The 25,957-nt window shown below is 36.5% G+C and overlaps 1 protein-coding gene across 1 annotated transcript in view; it reads left to right on the plus strand.

Moving 5' to 3' along the window:
- Window positions 1-4,339: 4,339 nt before the first annotated feature.
- The window catches only part of VRK1 (VRK serine/threonine kinase 1), a 31,008-nt gene continuing 9,390 nt past the window's right edge, over window positions 4,340-25,957 (plus strand). The window contains exons 1-11 of the mRNA XM_015832052.1: window positions 4,340-4,452; window positions 9,390-9,551; window positions 10,746-10,801; window positions 13,398-13,467; window positions 14,040-14,127; window positions 16,816-16,924; window positions 17,017-17,109; window positions 19,499-19,631; window positions 20,453-20,573; window positions 21,786-21,844; window positions 23,004-23,176. Of these exons, the coding sequence (XP_015687538.1) occupies window positions 9,395-9,551; window positions 10,746-10,801; window positions 13,398-13,467; window positions 14,040-14,127; window positions 16,816-16,924; window positions 17,017-17,109; window positions 19,499-19,631; window positions 20,453-20,573; window positions 21,786-21,844; window positions 23,004-23,176 (1,059 nt within the window). The 5' untranslated portion in view covers window positions 4,340-4,452; window positions 9,390-9,394. The remainder of the gene's footprint in view (window positions 4,453-9,389; window positions 9,552-10,745; window positions 10,802-13,397; window positions 13,468-14,039; window positions 14,128-16,815; window positions 16,925-17,016; window positions 17,110-19,498; window positions 19,632-20,452; window positions 20,574-21,785; window positions 21,845-23,003; window positions 23,177-25,957) is intronic.

Genomic DNA, 25,957 nt, shown 5'->3' on the forward strand with positions numbered 1-25,957 from the left:
AATTTCTGTTGCTAAGTAAGACATTTGTTAAGTAAATTTTGCCCTATTTTACAAACTTTCTTACCACAGTTGTTAAATGAATCACTGCAGTTGTTAGTAACATTATCATTAAATGAATCTGGCTTCCTCATTGACTTTGCTTATTGGGTCACAAAGGTGGACACATAATCCCAGAACAATGCAACCGTCATAAATATGAATCAGTTGCCAAACATCTGAATTTTGATCACATGACTATGGGGATGCTGCAATGATGGTAAATGTGAAAAATGGTCATAAGTAACTTTTTTCAGTGTCGCTGTAACTTTGAACAGTCACTAAATGAATTGTGATAAGTTGAGGACTACCTGTACTCATAAGTCAATAGAAGTTCCTTCATTACTTGATTCTTAGTCTAAAGTAGGGCTGTTCTGGACTTTGAACACTTGTTTTGGTATTTCTCAGGACTCTTCAGTCCTACTGATCAGTATCTTTATTGCCCTTTGGTCATAACAACTCCAGTGTCTGTCCTTAATGTGTCTTACAACCTTACTCATTTTTCATATTCTTCTGGACAGGGTCTTCTGTTTCTGATTCCAGAATTGTGGTCTCCAGTTCTGGGCTTTTAGGGAACTAGTCCTGTTATTCGGAATCAGCTCCCTCCTTCACTTCTGTGAAGGTCTGATGACCTTTTTGATTAGTAGGTTTGTGTAGGATTTGATTATTTTATCCTACTATTGTAACATTAATTTTGGTAGTTTTCAGATTGCATTTACGTGCATTCTAAAGTATAAGATGTTTCTTTTAAGTAGGTTACTGTAAATTATTTTAACAAATAGTTTAAACCAGTGTTTCTCAACCTTGACAATTTTAAGGCATGTGGATTTCAACTCCCAGAATTCCACAGCCAGCATTGCTGGCTGTGGAATTCTGGGAGTTGAAGTCCACATGCCTTAAAATTGTCAAGGTTGAGAAACACTGGTTTAAACTAATACAACAGTAACTCAGGGAACAACTGCAACATATAAACCCATATCAAAAGATTCTCCCAACATCACTGGTCTATTCTGAAGTCTGTCTAGAAAAGCCAGGTTTCAATGATTTTCAGGAAAACAAGCATGGGAGTGAATCTAATCTCAGGTGGAATAATGTCAAGCACAGAAAAATCAGGAGTCCAGGCAGTTCAAATGAATATATAGGTTTGTTGTATGCTAAAGCTCTCTACAACAGAGTTCCCCAACTTTTCAGGGTTGGCGAAAAGTTGGGGGTAGGGGAAAAAGAAAAGATGGCTTTGTAGGGGGGTGCACATGTGCGTGAGTGCAAATACCTGTTGCTCGTGTGAGTGAGGCCATGAACACCCACAATGCTCATGGTGACGCTTGCACGAGTGGAGCCGCGAACGCCTGCGAAGCTTGTGGTGATGCTTGCACAAGGGGGCTATGAATGCCCACAATGCTCGTGGCAACGCTTGTGTGAGTTGACCAGCCACTTATGTAGCCCAGTGGCCAACAGGCCGTGGCCTGGTAGTGGGCTGTGGTCCACAGATAAGGGACCCCTGCCCTACAAGAATCTGAACTATTAACGGTCAAAGCAAATTGGTAGTAGATAAAAGTCAAGGGAATTCAAGGTGAGCTGGACTTAGATCTCTTGTGGGTGCGAAGGGACTCGAGAATGATGATGAGTTTGACCCCTCCCCTGGGCATAAACCTGGTCATCTCCTATAAATACTTTCCAAAGAAGCAGGCAGTAACAGAAAGGGTTTTCTCTATGTTTGCTGAAGAAGACATTCTGCACCTCACTCTAATTGCTTCATTTCCTTTGGCTTCTCAGTGAACCACTGACCATTCTCACTTCTGAGAGAAGTATATGGGGGACAGGATTAGGCAGCAAGCCTTCTCCGTGGTACTCTCCATATTGTGGAACGCTCTTTGCCCAGAGTTGCTCAGGGACTCTTGTTTGGTAGCCTTCTGTAAACAACTTCCTCTTTTGTTTCCTCAAATGGTTAAAAGATCTATCTATCCATAAAATCACGTGCTGCATTTACATAATGTTTATGAATAAATCATATTACATCTAAAAGGGATAGCGTGATTTATACAATATAAGACTAAGATTAGGTTTCCTACAACATAATGAACTATAAACTACTCAATTCTATTTTAGCCAAATCAAGAATGTTGAGCAAATACAGCCAATACGTCTGGTTTCCTGTATTACACCAAGCCATAAATTATTTAATTCCACTTATTTGTTAACCATATTTATAACCCCCCCTCCCACCGCAAAGGACTTTGGGGAACATGAAAGTACAAAGACAAAATTATAAAAACAGTTCCAAGCTAATACCCAAAATACAGTATTTTAAACCTCTATTCTATCTTGCTAACTTTGTATTGGACAGAGACGCACATACTTTTCCTTCTTAATCTTGCCTACACATAGAAAAAATTCTGTAGCTCTCTGGAGATTTTTCCATAGCCTTTGCACCAAGACTGTTCAGAGGATATCGCCAAGTTTAAATATGAAAATTTGTTAGGGCGTCATAAAAATTCCATAGAAAAGTCCTCATAGAACTTTTTAATACAAAAGGCAGAATGAGATATTAGAACAGCAGGATTTTTAAAACAGTTTTGAGGTAAACTAATTCAGGACTATCTTTGCTGGATGACACTACTACATGGAAAAACAGTAACTTGTATAATGTGATTGAAAGTTTATAGAGAATAAATGTGGAAAGGTTAAAAGTGGAAAATGTGTGTATAATAATGTATGAAGGAAGAAAAATGCAAGTAAGAAATAATGGGGCAACAAGGACAAATATTCTAAAGAAGAATAAGGGGGGGAAATGTAAATAATAGAAGATTATTGTTACGAAATCGCTGTTAAAAAAGGGAGGAATATATACTGTGTATATATGTGTGTTATGTTTTGTTTTGTTTTGTTGGTTTAAATAATAAAAATTTTTTTTAAAAAAAAGTTTATAGCAATTCTCATTTAGCACTAGATACTTTGAAGATACACTATCCTGAAGCATATATTTAGTCAGCCGATAGCAAGCTTCAAAGCATATTTGTACTTATAAAAAAGGCCCATTATCTCCATTAGGACTTTTTCCATAATAGGAATCTAAAGTTTTTGTTGACTTCAAAAATAAAATTACAACTGTATTGCCCACCATGAATAACCCTCATTAAACTAAGAGGGAATTTATTTTTGTAAGGTGATACAGTGAACTGAATTACTTGATAATCTATTGCCTTCGGTTGTTATTAAATCAAAATATTTTGTTAAAAAAAGTAATATCTAATATTACATAACAAAACATTTTGTTCTAAAATATTTTCACCTAATACAATCATTATCATGGTTGTTAAAAGATGTCATATTTCAGTTTTACATCCTAAAAAAAACACGGTATACCATTTTAAAAAGATGTTAATTTAACTGTTAAACTTACAGCCAGTCTTCCCACCAAAAACTATGATCTCTGGGGCAAAACAGTAAGATGGTAAATACAATAAAGCCACTTTAAAACACAAGGAAAAAGACCAGGGTAATTCACCTGCCTGGCAATAGGTAGATCAATGCAATTTTTCTGAACAGTAATAAAAAAACTGCCGTTAGTAGAAACAGGTTGGTACACGTAAATTCTAAGGACAAATTAATGTAAAATATTTTATTCCGCTTATTGTTATGTCGTTTCCAAGCAAGATTTAGAAAGTGGGGCAACCGAGGTCGCAGCAGTATAGAGCGAAAATTGGAAGAACAGAGTCGAAATTGGCAGGAACAAATTCGGTTGAAAGTCATGGGATTTACTTCCGACTGCGCCGAAGAACAAGAATGGGTTCATTCGCGGGCTAAAAGCACGGCGGAGAGATGCAACTGAAATAAACGTATGAAATCAGAATTTCTCGAGCGTGCACTACAACAAACCCAGGCTGAGTCCCTACGTGCTTTATCTAAAAACAGTCAAGCGTCAAGCGTCAAGGGCAGGGGTAGGCAACCTTGGCTCTTTTATGACTCTTGGACTTCAACTCCCAGAATTCCTGAGCCAGCACAGCTGGCTCAGGAATTCTGGGAGTTGAAGTCCATGAGTCATAAAAGAGCCAAGGTTGCCTACCCCTGGCCAAGGGCAACTACGAAGACGCTGCCGAAGCCTATAACCTCAGCAGCCACACGCAACGCCACCCACGCGCGAAAAGAGAGCCGAACGCACGCTTGGCGCCGAGGCCACGCCCACTTTTTGGGCGCGCGGGAAGCAAGACCGCCCCCTCCCCCGGCCTTGACAATTACAGGACTGTATCCCGTTTGGAAAACGGAAGTTCTCTTTGCGCGGCAACTCCGAACTTCCGCCCTCCCGTTTCCGGTGTGGAGCGAGGAGCTGAGTTTTTGTCCGGGACGCGATCGGCGGTGGTCGAGCTTACGCGCTCTCGCCTGGTGTGACCTCTTGCCAGAGTCCGATTGACTGACGAGGTATGGCCCGAAGCGCTCTCTCGCTATGGCTCTGGCGGGGTGGGGGGCGGGCGACAATTGCATCGCCTTTCCCCTGGGAGGAGAGCTCGGGAAAACACGTGGTTTCCTTTGCCCCAAGGTGGATCTTACTGCTTTTGCCTTCCTCCTCTCGCCCCTCTGTAGCTCGTCTCTGCTGTTTGGGAGCCCCCCCCTTTTTTTTAGGAGCCGGTGGCCCCAGAAACACTTTACGTATTTCTTTTTCCCGTTCTTAGCGGTGTATGTCGGCGTAAAAATAATCAATTAGCAATATAATTGAAATATCTACAGGATAGGTTCATTTTTCGGGTCTTGCCGTGTCTTTCATTGCCTCTTTCCACTGGCTCCGCTCCGTTTGGGCGGGATTGACGGTCGATCCCAGGGCAGGAGATTTTAGTTCAAAACTGAATGAGGCTCCCATAAACCCTTAATTCAGGTTTGTGAATTAAAAGTGAAAGCTAGTAGGAGATCTAATGTAACAGTTCGTTATCCATTTTGGTTATGTCTGGCCTTACGGCTGTAATGAACAGATTGAACGTAATAGTTCGAAGGTCTAGATTGGGAAAAAACTGCTCCGAACATTTTACTTTTGCCCATTTTTATAAATGGCGATCTATTAAAATAAAGGGGGCAGCCTTTTGATGCTAAAAGCAACAATGACACATTTGGGGGGGAAGTGAGTAGATCTACAGTACAAGCGAGCATAACTTTCTCATTAGTTTTCAACAATCATAGTTTGAATTCTTAGGACTGTTCAAAAGGCCTCTGATTGTAGGTTCGCCGAAGTAAAATATAAGCCCACGTTTCCTCCTTTTTAGGTGGGGAGGTAGTATGTGTTCTGTTCAATGGAGTATCTTGGGTTTGCCAGAAGGAAACTGAAATAAATAACAGTTTGTGATGTGTTAGAGAATGAAGGACATAAGTTCTGCATTTCCCAATGTAGAAACAACGTGTTTGGAAACATTTAATAGGAAGAAACCTGTAAAGAAAGTGGGAGATGAAAACAATAATAGCAATGAATTTTATAGCCCTATTTAGGACCTGCTAAATCAGTGTTTCTCAACCTTGACAATTTTAAGGCATGTGGACTTCAACTCCCAGAATTCCACAGCCAGCAATGCTGGCTGTGGAATTCTGGGAGTTGAAGTCCACATGCCTTAAAATTGTCAAGGTTGAGAAACACGGTGCTAAATAATTGTTAATTTAGTTATTACTAATCATGATGATCAGAGCTGTTTCAAGGTACAAGAAATGCCAAATATATATCTCTAGTGATATTTAACTATTAAGATTGTTATTTGTTTACTCCTAAGCCTGCTTCTTGCTAGTCTTAACATTTATCTTAAGAATCATCTGTTTAATAATCAGGGTTCTACTGATCTCTCTTCCTATAACATATGCAGGAATTCTGGGAGGTTAATGGTTCTAGGCTAGGAGTTTCTGGAAGTTACAGGATTGATGAAAGCTGCACTAAGTCCTCAAATATTCCTTCCCCCACCCAGTCTGCATATCTACTGCATTACTGGTTTTTCCAGGGTTATTCATATATCACTTTTATTATTTTTATAAATAACTTAAGGCGGCAAACATTTCCAACACATCTTCAACCTCCTATTTGCCCCATAACAACAACCCTATGAGGTTGTTTGGGCTACTTTCAAGTGATATACAGAGGCCCATAGAATATAACTGCTGTGACTTTTCAATTTGGATTATTTATTTGCCTTGTATCTTGCCACGGGGCTACCCTAGCTGGCTAACAATAATAAAAAAGGAAGAATTGAAAAGAGTGTAAACAAAATAGAAATAATGGAACAATAAAATAAAAAGAAAACATGAAACTGCATCAATATGCTAACAAAAAGACCAGTGGACAGCAGAAAGCGGGGGGGGGGATGTGAAATTATGCCACATAGCATTCAAATATGAGTAAGCTAGTATAATTATGCTAATTTTGTAGTAAACAAGATAAGCAAAGAAGGACTATGAGCTAATGGAGAAATATGGGGTTCTGCTATTTTTTTTCTATTTTTTCTGCTTTTTTTTGTTAACACTCCTAAGCAAGCATTGAGAAGTTTACAATGTTTATGAATCAAACTAATGTCATCTTATCTAAATGATACTACACTATGATAATTGGTTATGTCTGTTTTAAGATACCAATAAGTGAATAAGGTATGCAGTTTATTATATATTGTTTGTTGAATAGATTCAAAGCCGAAAGGATAAGGTCACATTCATCTGGCAGACCTGGCGCCCTCTAGATTCCATTGATTAAAGAATAACATCTGTCAGGGCCCCAGAAGTGGCAGTGTTGTCCTGTGGAATGATGGTTCGAAGGGCTCCCACCCTATTGGTATTTCAAAACACCATAAAGACCTGGCTTGTTGTTACTCCTTCCTTTCTTTTCTTTGCTACCATCTAGGTTTGGTTCCTCTGCTACCTCTGCTCTTTTGTGTTCTTTTTCTGCTTTTTATACACTTCTGTATTTTTAAATGTTTTGAACAATTTCTAAACTGCTCAGAATTGAGAATCGGGGCTTATAAATTTAATAAATTTTATTAATGTGCACAACAATGTGAAATCACAGCTGCCAGTTGTATAGCTAGTGTTGGCCTTCATATGCATCAAGTTATTCCCAAAAACGTAGGATGTACTAATTAATATATTGGTGTAATATATATGCAGATCTAAGTAGTGTGGCCTTTTATACTTGGAAATTTTGTTAATGCACAGATTTTATATTCTTATACATGGGGTCCTTGACTTTCAACCACAATTGAGCCCAAAATTTATGTTGCTAGGTGAGACATTTGTTAAGTGAGTTTTTCCCCATTTTATGACTATTCTTGCCACATTTGTTAAGCAAATCACTGCAGTTGTTAAATTAGTAACATGGTTGTTAATGTGAATCTGGTTTCTCCATTGACTTTGCTTGTTAGAAGGTCACAAAAGATCATAACATGTCCCCAGGACACTGCAACCGTCATAAACAGGAATCAGTTGCCAAGCATCTGAATTTTGATCACATGACCATGGGGATACTGCAACAGTTGTAAGTGTGAAAAACAGTCATGTCACTTTTTTCAGTGCTGTTGTAACTTCGAACTGCCGTTAAGTGAACTGTTGTAAGTCGAGGACTACCTGTATTTTTTTAGGGATAATGTATCATCTTCATTAGCCAAATGAGTTCATTGCAAGAAGGATTCTTTAACTGCTTTTCAATTTCACCGGTACACTGCAAGTACTTATAGTTAACACCTTCAAATTGCATTACATTTGCCCAGCATTTCTTTGGATATTTTAATGGATTTTTTAAAGTATCAATATCTAATCAAGGATTGCTATTATCCTGTTCATTATGCAGTGTGGCTAACCGCTGCATTTCTGAGGAAATTGTTTAAATGTGTATAGTGTCTGTGCTGAGATAGGGGTTGTGAAACTTGGACATTAAATGCAGAAGAGATACAGAAGTTGAAAATTCCACAAAGAAGCCTGGAATGGCAAATGGTTAACATAATGTGATGTGACAAAAGGCCCTGCCAAGAGATGGCCCTCCAGATATGGTTGAATTCTTACTCTTATCAACCTATTTAATATAATGGTGAGAGATAGTAGAAGTATAAGTTCCACATCAATAGGCCTCTGTTGCACACCTTCTATTTTAATAGTAAAATAATGGTTAGTATTGTCATAAATAATATTAGGACATAAAATTTTGATATTTTTTTTAATGATGAATAATTCTGCCAAAATTTAAGAAGTTTGCTATTTATGAAGAGTAATTTTCTTTTCATATTTATCAGAGGTTCAAGAATGAAACCTTATGAAAAGGAAAGCAAACCTCATCTGCCTAGCTCGATTGCATTTGATTGAACTGAGACTGTCAGCTAGGCTTTGGAAGAGTTGATGGCAATAGTAGGGGTAAAACTAATCAGCTTAAAAATGGCAAAGTGGGAGCAATGATGAGGGAAGACAGTTTTTGCTAATTTTGCTAATTTCCCATTAATTAAATGGCACATCACAATAAAAAAGCTATTGTAAAAAAAGAGCACAATTAGTGAGATATCATTTTTTCAGAGATTGAAAAAAGAAAGTGAACATTACTTTTGTGCTGTACTTCTGTGACGTATCTTATACCAAGGTAGATAAACTGTGGTCATCTAGGTATAGCTGAATGACAATTTTCAATAACTATAGCCAGAATGAATAATATTGAAAAATGTCATTTAGCAATATCTGGAAGGCTACAAGTTGTATATGTTAGTAATGGTCCTGTGGATATGCTATGGAAACTAATCAAGGAGAGAAGCAACGTAGAACTAAGGAGAAACTTCCTGACAGTTAAAACAATTAACCAGAGGAACAACCTCCAGAAGCGGTGAATGCTCCAACACTGGAAGTTTTTAAGAAGAGACTGGACAGCCATTTGTCTGAAATGGTATAGGGTTTCCTGCCTGAGCAGGGGGTTGGACTAGATGATCTCCAAGGTCCCTTCCAACATCATCATCATCATTTTTTTTATTATTATTATTATTATTATTATTATTATTATTATTATTATCTTTTAACTTTTACAAAATGTAATTATTTGCTACAATATGATAAGAGAAATTGATAAGAATATATTATTTTTAAACTGTAGAGCCTTTTTTGCACCCTTATCAGAGGTGCAAGTATCATATAGGAAGTAAAACAATATATTTTTGTATTTGCCTTTTGATCAATTTGTCCCAGAAGAATTCAGTACAAAAATCATTAGAGTTCCAGGATCAGAACTTGCTTGGGGTTGATTTTCATTCTTTTGTTTTGTCAAACAGGGTGACAAATGGAAAAAGGCAATAAAGACCTTTTAAGATTCAAAACATAAGTCAAATTTATCTTATTTCTAATTACTTTGTTTTTTCTTAATTTTTTTTTAGTGACTATGCCTAATATCAAAAAGTCGACAGGAAAAAGAGGCCCAAGAAAACGGAAACTTGCAGAAGAATTTCCTCCTGGAGAGGTTTTTACTGACCTTTTAAAGAAAAAATGGAAGCTTGGTCCAGTTATAGGCAAAGGTGGTTTTGGCTGTCTGTACCTTGGTAAGAATATTGCCAAGATTGTTAAAATATAGGGGCCAGCATATAATTATTTTAGAATGTATATTCTCAACACATGCAGAATCCCTGTGAATATTAAATGGATATACTTTCCTACAGAACGAGCATATTTGTTTCAAAATACTCAGCTAATAGAATTGCCTGGAGGAGAACCTCATCACTTTTTGCAGCTTCTCTCTTCCTATAACAGCAGAAAAGCAGTGACCTTAGAAAAGGGACAATACAACTTTTATCTTTTCCCCTTCAAACAGTTTGTAGAAAGCTTGCTATGTTGTTGTATAGCACTCCTCAAGGCTCTCCAGCTTTAGCCAGCTTGCCAATCAATTGACAAGCAGTTGCTGTAGAAGGCATGGTTATCATGCTGCGGAAAGGATGTCCACAGGCCTAATAGTGTTCTTGGGATTCTGCCATTCAGCTGATTAGCAGATTGATGAGGGGACTGCGGGGTTGGTGACAGCATCTGGTGAACTGAATAGAAAGTGCCTGATTCTATTGCTTATTCTGATTTTCTTCATTGCCTTCATGCTCCCCTTACAAGAAGGGCTGGGCCTTTGTCACAATACTTTTTGATGGTATTTTATGGTAGAATGGACTCTTCTAACGGAATGGGTTCTTCTATCTTCCCCAGTCTGTTCCAGCAGATAAATATAAAAACGTGAAATTTTTTTGGAGGGTAAGATGGCTATGCTAATTAGAAATCTCTGTTATGGATGTTATTGCCATGTTCTTATTAGGACTTGGTGTTTATAGTTCTTTAAGAAAGGCTTTGTTGCTTCAATTCAATCCAAAATCATTGAATATTTCAGTGACGGAACATTTAAATTGACTTATTTACATCTGGCAGCACCAGCTGGCTGCTCTTAAAGCAGAATAGTGTGTTTGATTGACTGGCCAGGTTTGGCAAGTTTGTACAGTTTTAAAAAATGGAATGTGGCATTCATTGTTTACATGCAAAGTTGAAATACTAAATGTAAAAATTAGCAAGTTATATTATTATTATATGGGTATTTATGATATGGAGGTAGATTTGTGCAAAGAATACATAAGGCTCCACCGTACAATATTGTTCAATATACTCATTAATTTGTATTTGGTTTTCATCCAATTACTATATTTGTTGGTTATATAAAAATTGCCGCTAAGATATTAAGATAAAAACTATTTATATTTTAACAGCTGATGTTAATTCATCTGAATCAGTTACCAGTGATGCACCCTATGTTATAAAAGTGGTAAGTTTATTCACTCATTCATTTTTGGTGTGCCTAACTTCAGACTGACTCTGGAAATAATTTCTTTTGAAAAAGTCTGCATTTGAAGAATAAAATGAAAAAGACAAACTTTTCCATTTGTAAGTTTGTGAAATTGTAGAAAATCTTCAGGCAACCAGTGTTATATGAATTGTTTAAATAGATTAAATTAAACTAGAATGTATTTTAAGCTTTGCTAATATTAATATTTTAATAAAAACAAATGCTATTGTCATCTTGCTCAAATAATCTCTAATTTTCTTTATATTGGGTATTGAATAGTGGAGTAACATGTGCTTTTTACACTGGTTTCCTTTGAAGTATTCAAAAATTGCATAGGAAATAAAAGTTCTGTAAAGTTGGGACAGACAATCTGGAATCTGACCTGTTGCTTGTATATCTCTAGGGCAATCACTGCATATTTTATTTTGTAACTAATTGCAATTATGAGCTATTTTACTTTAGAGATCCATGGTAAAGGAGAAAAAATTGTCATTGCCCCCTCATGAATTTTGTGTTTGGAAAATTAAGAGATCTTAAGGACATATAAGGCATTTGGAGTCGCGGTGTGCTATGGAATCTAAGCACTATCATTCTGATCATGAGTTCATTAACAGCAGGAATTGGGATCATGCAGTCATTTCCATATAGCTAGTAATAGTGCATGCAGGATGCCTCAGAAATGTTGGGGCATGTCCTGTGCATGTTTTCCTCTCATCTGCCTTTTATTACCCCATTTATATTCCCATTAACTAATATGGATGAGTGGGTAGATGGGACCACGATTTCCTGGTCCCTCACTTTTGACATTCTGAATACTGTGATGATATCAGAGAAGACCACTGATTAAAAAAGCCAAATTATAGAGTGCATTTTAGTGTTGCTGCAAATATTATTGCTTTATATTAGTATCAGGTGGATTTGCTTTTTTCTTGTTACTTTTTATCTTTAGTATGGAATTATAAATGCTATTAATCAGTTATAATTATGATGTAAGATAATGTACATGTCACATTTTTTACTGTTAAATATATTGAAAAGTATGCATAGTGATTCATATTGGTGATATACATGAGGCGATCTGCATGAGTAGAGGTGACTGATATAAATATTTATATGAATCAGTGCTTTGTGGTATAATTTAGAATTTAAATGTAAGGTGATAAATTATATTTATGCATGAATAGATACCTTGAAATATATATCTCTTGAAGATGGTGACATTTGACACTAGCTATAGATTTATAGAATAGAGTTTAACTACAGTGTATGTAGACATTTAAGTCTATTCTGCATTATGATTACAGCCACTTAAGTCAGGGTCATCTGGGAAAGAACTATCACAAATAACACACTGACTGTCCATGACCAAAACTCTTAACAGTTCTATAAAACTAATGATTTAGTCTTGTTATAATCATATTTTTATTTAGTTAAAAAGTGACACCGATTTCAGAATGAGATCAGAAAAAAAAATTGCATAAGCCATGTAAACCAATTCAATTCTGTGGTAGATTGCTTTATGCATAAATTTGTTTCCATTAATGGCAAGGACACTTCTTTTTCTAATAAATGATCTGATTAAAATATCTGCATGTATGGGAGATATTATAATTAACTATTATATCTCATAATGTAGTTGTATAAGAACCCATGGTCAGTCCCTATTTGGAAAGAATTCTATCTGAGATCCTGGAAAGATGTTGATAGGCAGAATAGAATGCATGGTGCTAGATTAACTGCTAGCTTGACCAGGTGGGAGACAACTATGTTAAATGTATGTCTATATAACATGCACTGGCTTAAAAATACATTTTGTCTGAGCCAATAAAAGTTGTTGAAAGTTTATATGTTGGTATCTTTAGTATATTAATTATTATTTGGATACGGAAAATGCGTGCTTGGTGAAGTATATTGACAGGAGCAAAGCAGTAAGACTACCGCATCCTCCGTAAAGTTTTTTATGGCTGTTTCAAAGTCTTTCCCAAATTGTCTCTCCATGTATGTGCCTAGACAGCTGCTTTGTTTAATTCACAGTTACCTGAAGAGGTATGCATACAGCAGGAGTGTCAAACTCGCAATGTCACGTGACGTGTCACGACGTATTGTGACTTTTTCTTCATTGCTGGCAATGGGGTGGGTGCGGTTTCGGCATGATGCATCCGGCCCATGGGCTGGCAGTTTGACACCCCTGGCATACAGCCTTGGGAAGTTTATAGAGCAATTGTGGTAAGCATTCTAGAGGATTTAGATGCCTCCATATTAGATGGGTTGCTTTGCTTGTGCCCTTCAAATACTTATCCAGCTGTACTGTATATTATTTGGGTTTTTAAATTCCATATTGATGTAAACATTTTTATTGTGGTATATGGAAATGCTTTATTTTTAAATTATTTTTCTCTTTCCTAATTATATAACAATTATCAAGAAAAATTATAAGGGAGAAAAATTAAATGGTTAAAAGAATAGTTTTTATAAGAAAATAGAATGTTTTATATATTAGTAAAATCTTTGCTGGAAAAAAGTGGAATAAATCAAATTTAAATCATTGCATTTATTTATAAAATGATATTTAAAGGAGCCCAGTGACAATGGACCACTCTTTACTGAGTTAAGTTTCTACATGCGAGCTGCTAAACCAGAACTAAGTAAGTAAATCAATTCACTTTTATTCAATAAAACAGTGTAATCATTCTTAAATATAAGAAAATATGGGAAATATAAAGTATTGAGTTATTGTAATTCATATAGGATTCTAAATGGTTATTTTAAGAGTGTGAATTATAACCATATAATAATACAGTATTTATTGGAAATAATTTTTATAAACTGGATCTAAAACTTGTCCTTTTTTAATACTAGGAATCTGTAGCTACTTGAAAAGTGGGAAAGGAATAATAAACAACTGTATTTAAATAATATGCTAAACATGCTAGCATCTTGTTAGCTTTTTGCTCATGTGGGGTGCAATTGTTATGTTTAAGTTGCTAAAACTATAGAAGGAATCAAGGCTAAAATGTATAAACATTAAAAAAAATGCAGTACATGTACAGTTTAGATTCTAAGCTTTTCAGTGCCATTAATTTCAGTGAAGGAGAAGTTCCCTGTTTTAAAAAAAATATCACCATTCTCTACTGTTCATATTAAGTTTTAATAGCAATTATGGTTTTCAACCTTATGTGGTAACAAATGTGTATTGAAAATACTTGTTTCTTTTCAGTTAAAAAATGGATTTCTTCTCATAAACTGAAATATTTAGGCGTACCAAAATATTGGGGTTCTGGTTTGCATCAAAAGAATGGCAAAAGGTATAAACCATTTGTTATTTTAGAATATCAAAGACTTTTTATAATACAACTTCCGTTAATTCCAATTTTCCAAACTCTGCAATATTTCTTAAAATGAGTCAGAATAATGTCAAGTGCAGGTCTTTGTCATTTAAGTTTATCTTATCATGATCAACATATTGAGAAATTGGCACAATCTTATATGTATTTTATTGGAAAACTTGGAAGTATGCATTGTGGTTAGTATTAAGTGAATCTTAAGTAATTTTATGATATTCTATTAAATTTAATAAATGTGCTTAGTAGTTCTCAGGAAGTATAAGATAGGGTGTTTAACCTTTCCAAGTTAGCTTTATTCCATCAGAATAAAACTAAATATGTTTAAAGAATACAGGCCAAGTAGTAGGATTTCAACGTCAGCTATTGTTCTCTTGCTTTTCATCCCATGGCCAAAACAGAATAAATAGGCAGTAATCCATTTTGAGTATTACCTAACAACTAAATTACAAAAATATCTGTCCAAACAGATAATTGAAAATACCTTGCTAGATATGTGGAGTAACAAAAAAAGTAACAAAAATTGGCTATCATTAAAATTAAACCATTAAGAAAATATCATACAGGAGATTTATTAATTGAAAGGGTTGTTAATGAGATTAACTGTTCTTTTTGCCTTGTAGTTTAGTGACAGGCATTAAGGTTTTGTTTAAAGAAGACCTCTATTGATTTTTTTTGATAAGTTATTTAATGAGTGAAAACAATTGTGTTTTTATTGTTTCCTAAGGGGGAGTAATTAAATGAGATCATGCTTCAGGTGCCACAGAAGTATGGCACAGAAGTTTGGTTAATTAGAATAGCACAGATTCTGTATTTCTTTCAATCAGGAGACATACCTGATCTTTGTTAAACTTCATAAATTTGCCTTTAGTATCAGTTGAACTGCTATCCTGTTCTGATTTCATTTGTTCCTGCATACTTTCCTGAATTTGTAAAAAATATGGAAGGGGATTGTTTAGTAATTTTTAGCAGATTTTAAACTTTTTTTTTTATGCCATTGCATTGTCTGGGAGTAGCAGTGCTTTTTTTGTAAGAAAAAAAATGCCGGAACTCAGCTCCCCCCCCCCACTGGCCAGGCCATTTCTTGATCGGCAACCTTTCACTCCCCTCCCGAGCCGGATTGCTATGCTAAGGTGGATGGGATGGGCGAGGTAGGCCCGGTCCTCCTCCACCATTTTGGAGCCAGGGGGGAGTGACGGTGAACAGCTCCACTGCCACTGTGCGCCGCTGGAGGGGCTTTCTTTAAGCTTCATCCCGCAGATCACCTGCCCAGGCGCAGCCGCCGCCTTCTTGTCCTCTGCCAACTCTCTTATGGCTTGCGCTGTGAACGGGCAGCACAAGCCTCCCCCACCACCTCCCTCCGCCAGTCCTTTGTCGCCTGTATCATGGAGAAATGGCAGCTCTGTGCAGGGATGCAGAGCAGAGAACAGCACTTGCTTGCTGCCCTGCATTGCCCCATGTCTCCCTTCTCCCTTCTGGAAATGGCAGCCCTGTTTCCTGTCGCTTCTCCTCTCGGCGCAGCTCCTCCCTCTTCCCAAAAGCATTTCTTTGCTAACCTGCTTTCCCGCTCTGGCGTGTTTCTCTGCAGGGAAACGGAGTTTGTGGGACTAAAAAAGGTTCAGTCAGATCTTCCAACTCCTTGTGAGATCTTTTTTTTTCCCCGCAAGAAGTTGGAAGGTCTGACTGAACTTTTTTTAGTTCCACAAATTCTGTTGAAAAAAGGTGCCGGAACGCCTTTCCGTGTGTTCTATAACAAAAAAAGGCCTGCCTAGAACCTTTGTCATCATAAAAGCTAATCAGGATCAGTCCTGCTTGGTACCATGTTTCCCCGAAAATAAGACCTATCCTGAAAATAAGCCCTAGCTTGATTTTTACATGAGTGCCTAATATAAGCCCTATCCCCCAAATAAGCCCACTCCTTCCCACTGTCTGGTTGCACGAGGTGGGACGAGGTGCACACGTAAAAATCAAGCTAAGGCAGGGGTGGGGGGTAGAGCTGCCCCACACACCCCGTACCTGTTTGCTTCAGGACTGCCGTAGCCAAGCCTCCCATGCCCTGATACCTGCCTTGCCTTGTGGCGGCGGCATCAACAGCCCTGTCCAGAAGAGCCCACATGCCCGCTGCCAGCCCACTTCTATGGCCGCTTGCCACCACTCACGTGTGTCGCTCCCAGCCTCTGTTTCGCCAGCAGAGGTGTCATCCCGGAGCTCTGTTTTGGACTACAGAGGCCAGCGAAACAGAGGCTGGGGAGCGACGCGCTCGAGCGGTAGCAAGCGGCTGCAGAAGAAATGGGTCAGCAGCGGCCATGCAGGCTCCTGCTAGGCTGGGTGCTGGTGCTGCCGGGGCAAGGCAAGACAGTGGAAATGACATCCCCCGAAAATAAGACTATTGCCTCTTTTGAAGGCAAAAAAAATATATAAGACCGGTTCTTATTTTTGGGGAAACACGGTATGTAGATGGAAGACCATTAAGAAATACCAAGTCTGGAAATTAAACAGGGAAGTCAAAAAAAGAACTGGAAGAAGTTAGTGGCACACAATTGTTAATTGTTCCTAAGAAAACTCCACTTCTGTACTGTCCTCAAGAGTGAATGTTATTTTTTTGTATGACATTTGTTTTCAATTTCCTGAAATGTATTTTTTTCAAATCAGTTATAGATTTATGGTGATGGACAGATTAGGGAAAGATCTTCAGAAGATATTTGAAGAACAAGGAAAGCAGTTTTCACACAAAACAGTGTTACAGTTGGGACTGAGAATAGTAAGTTAATGTTTTTCTATGTTAATGTTAGTAGAGACCTCACTGAAATTTATTTTGTTGAAGTTTTTTTTCTGACGCTCTATGTTTTTTAGCTGGATGTTCTGGAATATGTTCATGAACATGAATATGTGCATGGAGACATCAAGGCCTCAAATCTTCTCCTGGGCCACAAGATTCCAAATCAGGTAACTTTCAGTCTTTTCTTCTTTCAGTGTTTAACCTATTGTTTTAAAGAAAATGGAACTGCTGTGAACCTCAGCAGAAATCTTGCCTTTCTGAATGTGTACAGCGTTAATATTTCTGCTTGACATTTATATCTAGTTAATGTTGTACATTTTTTATTCACTTTGCTGGCAGTTGATCAAATTGGCTATTCTGCCCTGAATAATATTAAAGAGAATGCTTGCAATACAAAATGAATTTCAAATAGCTGTTTGGGGGTGGAAGTTTAAAATTATATACTACACCAGTGAATTACATTTGCTTGTCTGCTTTGTCAATTTTTTATTTCCTTTGTTTGAAGAATCCATCAAGCATAAGTGTTCTGTTACTTGAAAACCTGATTTCTTAACATATTAGTTCAAATCAAAAGGTTTACAGAAATATCTCTAGCTGTCCATTTATTATTATCATTTAGTTATAGTAGTCATCATTAGCAAATGAACAATTTCCAGGTTTAGGTACTTTTCTTGCGATGAATAAGTGAATTATAGTACTTTTAAAGGAGCTTTTCTGTTTTTGAAAATGAATCCATAGAACTTATTCACCCACAAGAGCTTTTACTTGTCTACTTTTCATATTCCCATATAAATTGATAGAAATATTGAGAGGGTTACTTTGTCTCTTCCTTTGGCAAAAGGTCCAAGAGTCATTAGATGGTTGCATTGCCTTTATTCAAGCAAGAATGGCAGTAAAAGATCAGCTCCTAGATTTATCTGCATAAAATAGTTCATTTGTTCACCATGTTATTTTAGGTACTATGAGATTGTTTGATCACCTCATCACTTTAGATTTCTTTTTGTTGTTTGTAAACTGGAGGTCAAAGTTTTTGTCTTATATCCACAGTTTTTATCACCATTGTATGAATTGTTGATAAAGAATACTATTTTGGAAGATGAGTTATCTAAAAATGAAAATAATTTCATAAATCAAAGGGAAATGATTGGGTTGTATAGTAAAATTAAAGCAATATACACACATACGTATATTACATACTCTAAAAACAAAATTTTAGTTGCGTTGCAATCAAGAAATAAATTCATAGCAGGAACTCACTTTTCAAAGACACTTTGCCCATCTTAATGTTTGACATATCCTCTTAGCTTGATACAAAATTACAATATAATGCAAATATTCTCCAGATTATTGGCTTCCTGGTTAATGGGTATTTTGTAGCTTGCTAACCTTATGTTGATGAAAAGACATGACCCCTTCCTACATGGTATCTCTTTTGTGAGAACCCATGACATGTTCATCAAGTCAGAAATTTTAGCAGCCCGGGTCTAAGATTTTTCTATAAGCACAGACTTTTTACAACCTATATTAATTTCCACTTACCAGATTTGGAGCCAGGAAATGAATTTATGTACTTATTTGATTTAGAAGCCACCAAATTCCAGAATGACTCCAGGAAGCTTATACTTTAAAAATAGAAAACAGTAAAGAAAACTCCCATGGACTGGATAACAATACCCCATATATCAAAAAGCCATAACCAACAGGGTCCACAAGTGCCCTAGCCCATAGCCTGGGAGAAAGGCCATTTTTAAAAAGCCTTTCATAACATTGCTGAAGTGGGAGCTACACAAATCTCTCAGAGGGCAGGGGCTGCAACAGAGAAGGCCCAGGTCTTGATACATGCAGTTGTTTGAGGGAAGGAGCACCAATTCTGTCAGATATTACTGGAGGGCAGAAAACATGGGAGATAGGTGGTCCCTTCAATAACCTGATCCAGTGCCATAAAAGTCTTTGTATAGCCAGCAGATTGAATTGGAAAAAAAGAGAGGATAGGTCTGGTGCTGACTTGCTTCTATTACAGTTTGTGAGATATAAATGAAATTGAGACTAGTGGTAAAAGCAGCATGAGATTTCAGGTGGGAATTGAAAGCATCCACTGGTAAAGTGTGCCTTGGTTATTAAAAATAATTCTGAATTAGGTATGTGCTGGTAATAGGATATTTAGAATCACCATCTACACCCCTGAGACAATTTGTTCTACATTAGTTCAATCAGGAACTGGTTAATTATTAAGGCAGGTGCAGATAATATTTTCCTATTTGGTTCTTTTAACATCAGTATTAGATTGTTATTGAATTGCAGGTAGGCTTACTTTAACTTGCTTGGGTGTCCTGTTTATAATGTTTTGTTTTTTATTGAAGTATATAGAATGAATGATTAGGCTTTTAATATTAGGAAGAATCCTTGGACAAAAAGAGAATACATACTTATATTTGAATGACATTTCCTGATATTAATGATATAATGAGAACTTGTCAGTATTATATACATAAACATCTTCTAGTGTGGCTGTTTTTAATTTTTGGATTGGTTTTGTTGTGCTTGAAATCTGCACAGGTATACTTGGTAGATTATGGCCTTGCTTTTCGATACTCTCCAGAAGGCAATCACAAGGATTACAAAGAAAACCCCAAACGATGTCATGATGGAACTCTTGAATTTACTAGTATTGATGCACACAAGGGAGTGGGTAAGATTGTTTTTGTTTTTATATATATTCATTCTTCTTACAAATAAAAGGTAACAAAGTTGTTGAATATATCGGTAAGTCCTCATTACCGAGCACTCATTCAGCAACAGTTTGAAGTTGCAACAGTGCTGAGCAAGTGCTACTTGCAACTGGTCCTCAAATTTGGGGCCATTGCAGTGCCCCCACAGTCATATGATCACAATTCAGGCTCTTGGCAACAGGCTTGCACTTACGACAATTGCAGTTTCCTATGGACAGTTGCATTTTTATGCTCCTATGCACTCTCCACCCTTTGATTTTCTTGCAATCTGACTTTGCTATGCTCTTCATGCACTCACCACATTCTAGAAAGTACCAGAGTATGAGTGACCATGAGCAAGGGCTTTTAATTCAGACAACTGCACATAAGATTTATCTGTGCAAAAGATCTGTTTCAAAAAAAAAATGTTCACCAAAAACAGTTATCCTCTTATGTAACTTGTTTCAGTCAAAGCCTCAATCAGTCTCATTCCATTAAAAATTTCCCTTTTTACATACTGTACTTTTCCCTGTGGTCTTAAATTTGTCATGGCAATCTGAAACTCTCCAACCAATAACCGCTTTTCGGTATAACTGAAATTATAATCCATAGTGTTCTGCCTTTATAGGTTGTAACTAATATTACAATGCAATAAACCTGACATTTTTTCCTAAAGGAGAACTTCTTAATCATCTTTAAAAGACATGGGGGTATTAAGTTAATTATTCCTTTTGTTCTTTAATGATACATTTTATAACTATTTTCATCTTCACTATGAATTAAGCACTTGTTTCTTTTTTAGCTCCCTCAAGACGTGGTGACTTGGAAATTTTGGGTTATTGTATGATCTGCTGGCTTAGCGGTAGTCTGCCTTGGGATGATAATCTGAAAAATCCAGATTATGTCAAAGAATCAAAAATTAGGTAATTTTAACATATTTAATAACAATACTCTTGGATGTACTCAAACTGCTCAGTATAGATATGCTTAGATGAAACTAAATAGCATATTTTCATCTTAAAAATCCAGGTGAGACAGGCTTGACAGGTTTAATTGAAATTGAATTATTGGGTGGAAGTTGGATGACATTCCTATTTCAGCTGTGCAGTTACATAGTGCAGCACTATATTGCAACATTGATGGATGGATTTATATACCGCCTTACCTTCTGGAACTCAAGGTGGTGTACATAGCACCCTCTCTCTCCGTTGTCCCCATAAAAACTTAGTGAGATTAGTTGAGCTGAGAAGGAGCAATTGACCTAAAACCAGCCAGTGAGCCTTTGGAATTGAGGGTAGAGTTGAATCTTACAAGAGAGGACAAAAATGCCTAATGTGAAAGAAAAAGAAAGAGGAAAACAAACAAAAGAGTGCTTGTTGAACTAGTACAACAGAATTTGCCATAAATGATATCATTTAGAGATCTTGACAATTGACTTTTGTACTGTTTTATCTGCAGTCTGAGATAAAGCCAGAAACAATGAAACTAGAAATACTGTGAAGTATTAATGCTGAATGTCGCTATGTTATTCTTAAGTGGCACATGCTTTTTGTTGTCCTCACTTCCCAATGCTTATTTTAAATCACCTTGCAACTGAATTTTAATATGAACAGAAGTGTAAATGTTAGCTAAATGTTTTACTAACTCTGCTGAATCCTCTTGGGCCCTAAATAAACAGTATTGTATTCTTTTGACAGCTGGAAACATGAGAAGTGAACATGGTTCTAGCTTTCTTATCTGTTGTGTCATCTTGCACATAAGATCTCCATAAAGCCAAATGCCAATGCAATTTTAGTTTGCCAATCATTGTGGTTTGATTTATCCAAAATAAGATATTATGCTACAGATATCCATCAGAAACTTAATACATCAGGATTTCTATGCTTCTAAGATTTTAATTGTCAGAATGTTTTCAGTCCTTACCCTTAACAGCATGATTTGTAGCATATTTTATTCAATAACGGAGTGCAATTTTAAAAAGGTAGGATAGCTTTATTAATCTTCAATACTGCTGCCCGTATATGTGTGTATTGCATGTACTGTATATATGTATTTATATATTTGAAAGGAATCAAAATCTATGAAAAACTATTGATATGTTAAACATAATTTGGCATCTTGTTTTTTTCTCCCAGGTATACAGATAATATTTCAGAATTCATGATTAAGTGTTTCACTAAAGAAAATAAACCAGGTAGGTAAGAGTCTGCTTAAATTATTTCATCAAATGAGAGCATTTGTTTCATGTAAGGAAAGGGAAAAATATGGAGGAATTCATTGAAACAAAATTTATCAGTGTCTCTTTTGGGGGGATTATGTAATAAATTGTCCAAAGAAGTCCTGACATGCAGTTTACAGGCAGAATAAAAAAAAAAACCATGTCTAATAATTATGAATTATACAAGAGCAGCCTAGAAACAGACTTTTTCTCACCTCCCTCACAATATACTTTATTTGAGGTTTCAGAGAAAGTTGAAAGGAAAAACAACCCATTTTGCCAACAGTACCAGTTTCACCAGCACTCTGATGCTGTGGTGGTCCATACATTTGCAGGTTTTCTTACTGCACAGAAAAGAGTTATAAATGAAACTATATCATGAAATTGAGTAAAGATAATTTGCTTGCTAGGAAATCTTTTTCTTTTTAGAAAAGATCAGTCAAAAAATCTGACTAATGGTATTATAAATTTCCCTGTTTAAATCTATTTGCTGATCTTATTTATTTTTAAAAGCATACTACCATTAAACATAGTTCTGCTTTAAGATTTACTGTGGTTATTTATGTTAAAATTATTACATTTCAAATGTTGTCAAAAGATTAAGAAAGAAGCTATTAAAATATGGATCTGTTTATCTATACTGTATATCCAGATTCTTTAACATATTTGTCTGTAAACAAGGTTCATGTTATGTATACTATGAAATTTGATATTATTTCTGTGAAACTTCAATATTCCTGAATAAAATGATTCTAGAAAGATTTAATCACTGCTTTAGGTCTGTTTAGAGCTTGACAAATATGGGAGAAGATGCCCTTCTTCATTTGACAAATCTATCCCCCTCAGAGTTTCTTTTGAAGATGTGAAATTGTCAGGAAAGCTCTCCTTTTGATTCTTCTGTGATATTTATCTGCAACTAGCTATTATACTGATTATCCCAAGCAGAATTTTACATATTTTATAAATTCTCTCCAGAAACAAAATAGTTTCTATGAGCAGAGAAGAAGATATTTTTCTTACAATATTTGGATATTAGCTGTGACTGTGTAGTAGTATCTGAATTTTATACCATATCACTGTATTGCTATATGAAAATGTAATTTGACTGATTTAGACTTTTCATTGCTTTCTTTAGTTGAAATAGCCAGGTATATGGAAAAAGTGATGACTCTGTCCTACACTGAAAAACCACCATATCACGAGTTACGAGAAATCTTTCTTAAAGGTCTGCAAGACATTGGTCACAAAGATGATGACATACTGGATTTTGAAGTTTCATTGAATGGTGATGTTCCGACAAAGCCTAAGGTCTGCTTAATTCAGATTCATATTTAATGTATCTTGCTTTTGATTGAAATAAGAATGAATGGTTTTATAAATGGGTATCACATAGATTAAATCAAGACAGTAAAAGAAAAAATGTGTGCATAAGACTTGACTGGGCCATGGACTTATTTAAATTTCCTATAGCTACCCGCAATCCAAAGAACTAGTTCAAGTGTGGTTGAAAGATTGTACACAGCTTTAAGGTGGTTCTTTGGTTCTAACATTTTAAAATTAGGGGGAGAACTCCCTACCAAATCAAAAGTTGCTTTTGAAATCCCACTCAGCATGAGTACTTGGGTGGTGAAAGCACTTGCCACAAAATTTTCTTAAACAGATGTAGAAGGGCTTTTTAAAAGTATTTTTTTAAAAAAGCATTTGCCCTGAAATAAGCGTAACAGCATTCTGTATTTCCCTGAAAATAAGACAGGGTGTTTTTTTTTTCCTCCAAAAGAGGCACCAGCTCTTATTTTCAGGTGGTGGGTTTTCCACTCACCTCCGGCACCGACAGCCCCGCCCAGCCGGCCCACTTCTTCTGCAGCTGAAGGAGCAGCTTTATTCTGCAGCTCAGAATGGAGTTCGGGCCTGCATTTCGCAGTCAGGCCTTTCCGGAAGGCCTCTGCAGCCGATAACCGAGCAATGGATTGAATCCATAGCTCAGTTCTTGGCTGAAAAGGCCTTCCGGAAAGGCCTGTCTGCGAAATGCAGGCCTGGCTGCAGAAGATGCCGCAAAAGAAGTGGGCTGGCAAGGAGAGGCCTGGCTGCAAGGTAAGGGGGTGCGGGGCACGTGGGGCAGCTCCACACCCCACACCCCTGCCTTAGCTTGATTTTTAGGTGTGTGCCTCGCCCCCAAACTAGGGCTTATTTTTGGGGTAGGGCTTATATTAGGCCCACCCCCCCCCAAAAAAAAATCAAGTTAGGGCTTATTTTCCAGGTAGGTCTTACTTTTGGGGAAACATGGTAGTACATGCAATTTGTATGCGGTATCTAATTGTGTGGGTAACCAGTTGTTCATTACTGAAAAATAGAAATTACAACAAAACCTTGAAATGAGTCATCATCCCCAATTGTATTTAAATTAAGCTTTCAAAGGATTTGATAGTGATACCTATTCAAGCTATCCATGCATTTTGTATCCAGACATGTTTTCCATGCATTTGTATTGGATGGCAGGATTAATTGATTAATTGTTCTTCAAGGATAGTGATAATTATGTAACTGTCATTTGGAGTTTGTAAATATGAGGCATTCTTGAAATGATAAAATTTCCTTATATAATATGTCATTGGTCACATCAGATAGAAAAAAATACTATACATTTAATGTAGGTCATTTTTTTTTAAATGAAGGCATTATCAAGTTAAATTTCATCATATATCTCTTTGTCTTTATCACATAGTGACTGCTAATATGTGGCCAATTCATGTGAAACCAAGACTTGTTTTTATTTATAAAGAGGGAAATTTACAGTAAATATTATAATAAATGATATTTATTATTTGATATGAAATTATTTGGAATAAAAAAATACTGTGTAACCTCACTAAGCAGTTTCCAAACTAGTAGGGATTTTTTAGTGATATAGATGGTTAGCCAATTAGTGATTAATATAAAAACTAAATTTTGCTGAATAATTGTTCTTTCTGGTTTTGAGAATAAAAACTTTGATATAAATTTGAATTTAAAAAATATTGATAATCCTCAGCATTGATAATCTTTCAAAAAGAAATATTCTGATATATGAATCCAGTTGAAACTCACCTATTTGTTATGACAACTTAGCAGGGAAAACACACACACCCATAACAAGCCAGAGGTCCCCAACCTTTTGAGCACCAGGGACCAGTTCCTTGGAGAAAGGTTTTCCCATGGCCTGGAGAGTGCATGGTTTTGTGTGCTGCCTGCATCCCACAGATGGGGTTTTGCTTGTTTGTGCAGACCGGTTGCTGGTCCATGGACCGGGGGTTGGGGACCCCTGACTTAAGCTATCTGTATGTTTAGAATGCTGTTTAAATATCTAAGGAACAAGGGTTCACATCCCAGTCAACCATGAAGTTTACTATTAAATATATACAAAATGAGACTCTGGTGGCAGTGTACTTCATGACAAGAGCAGCAGTATCAAGTAGGCACTTTCTTCAGTAACTAATCCTTATGCTTTAGATAAAAGAAGGATTTTTACAAAATCATATCTTTTAAGAATTCTGCTCCCAAGCTCATGAAGAGCTTTTAACAGTCAGAACCTGCACTTTAGATAAAGGCTGAAAATAAGCTAGGAAATCGACAAAGTTACAGATGTAAAGTGATGGTAATCCCCATTTTTTGCTAATGGCTGCTCAGTTATTTTGCATTAATTGCTTAATCCAAGTCATATTCAAGACCAGCATCGTAAAAAATAAGGTAGTCCTCCAGTTACGACCTCAATTGAGCCCAAAATTTGTCGCTAACTGAAACATTTGTTAAGTGAATTTTGTCCCATTTTACGCCCTTTCTTGCTACAATCGTTAAGCGAATCACTGCAGTTGTTAGTGACCTGGTTGTTAAGTGAATATGGCGTCCCCAATGACTTTGCTTGTCCGAAGGTCACAAAAGCTGATCACGTGACCCCGGGACACTGAAACATCATAAAAATGAACCAGTTGCCAAGCATTCGAATTGTGATCGCGGAACTAAGGGGATGCTGCAATGGTTGTAAGTGTGAAAAACGGTCAGGAGTCACTTTTTTTCAGTGCCATTGTAACTTTGAACGGTCACCAAATGAGCTGT

The sequence above is a fragment of the Protobothrops mucrosquamatus genome, unplaced genomic scaffold, assembly GCF_001527695.2.
Source record: "Protobothrops mucrosquamatus isolate PMUCROS unplaced genomic scaffold, P.Mucros_1.0 scaffold_296, whole genome shotgun sequence".
Classification (NCBI taxonomy): Eukaryota; Metazoa; Chordata; class Lepidosauria; order Squamata; family Viperidae; genus Protobothrops; species Protobothrops mucrosquamatus.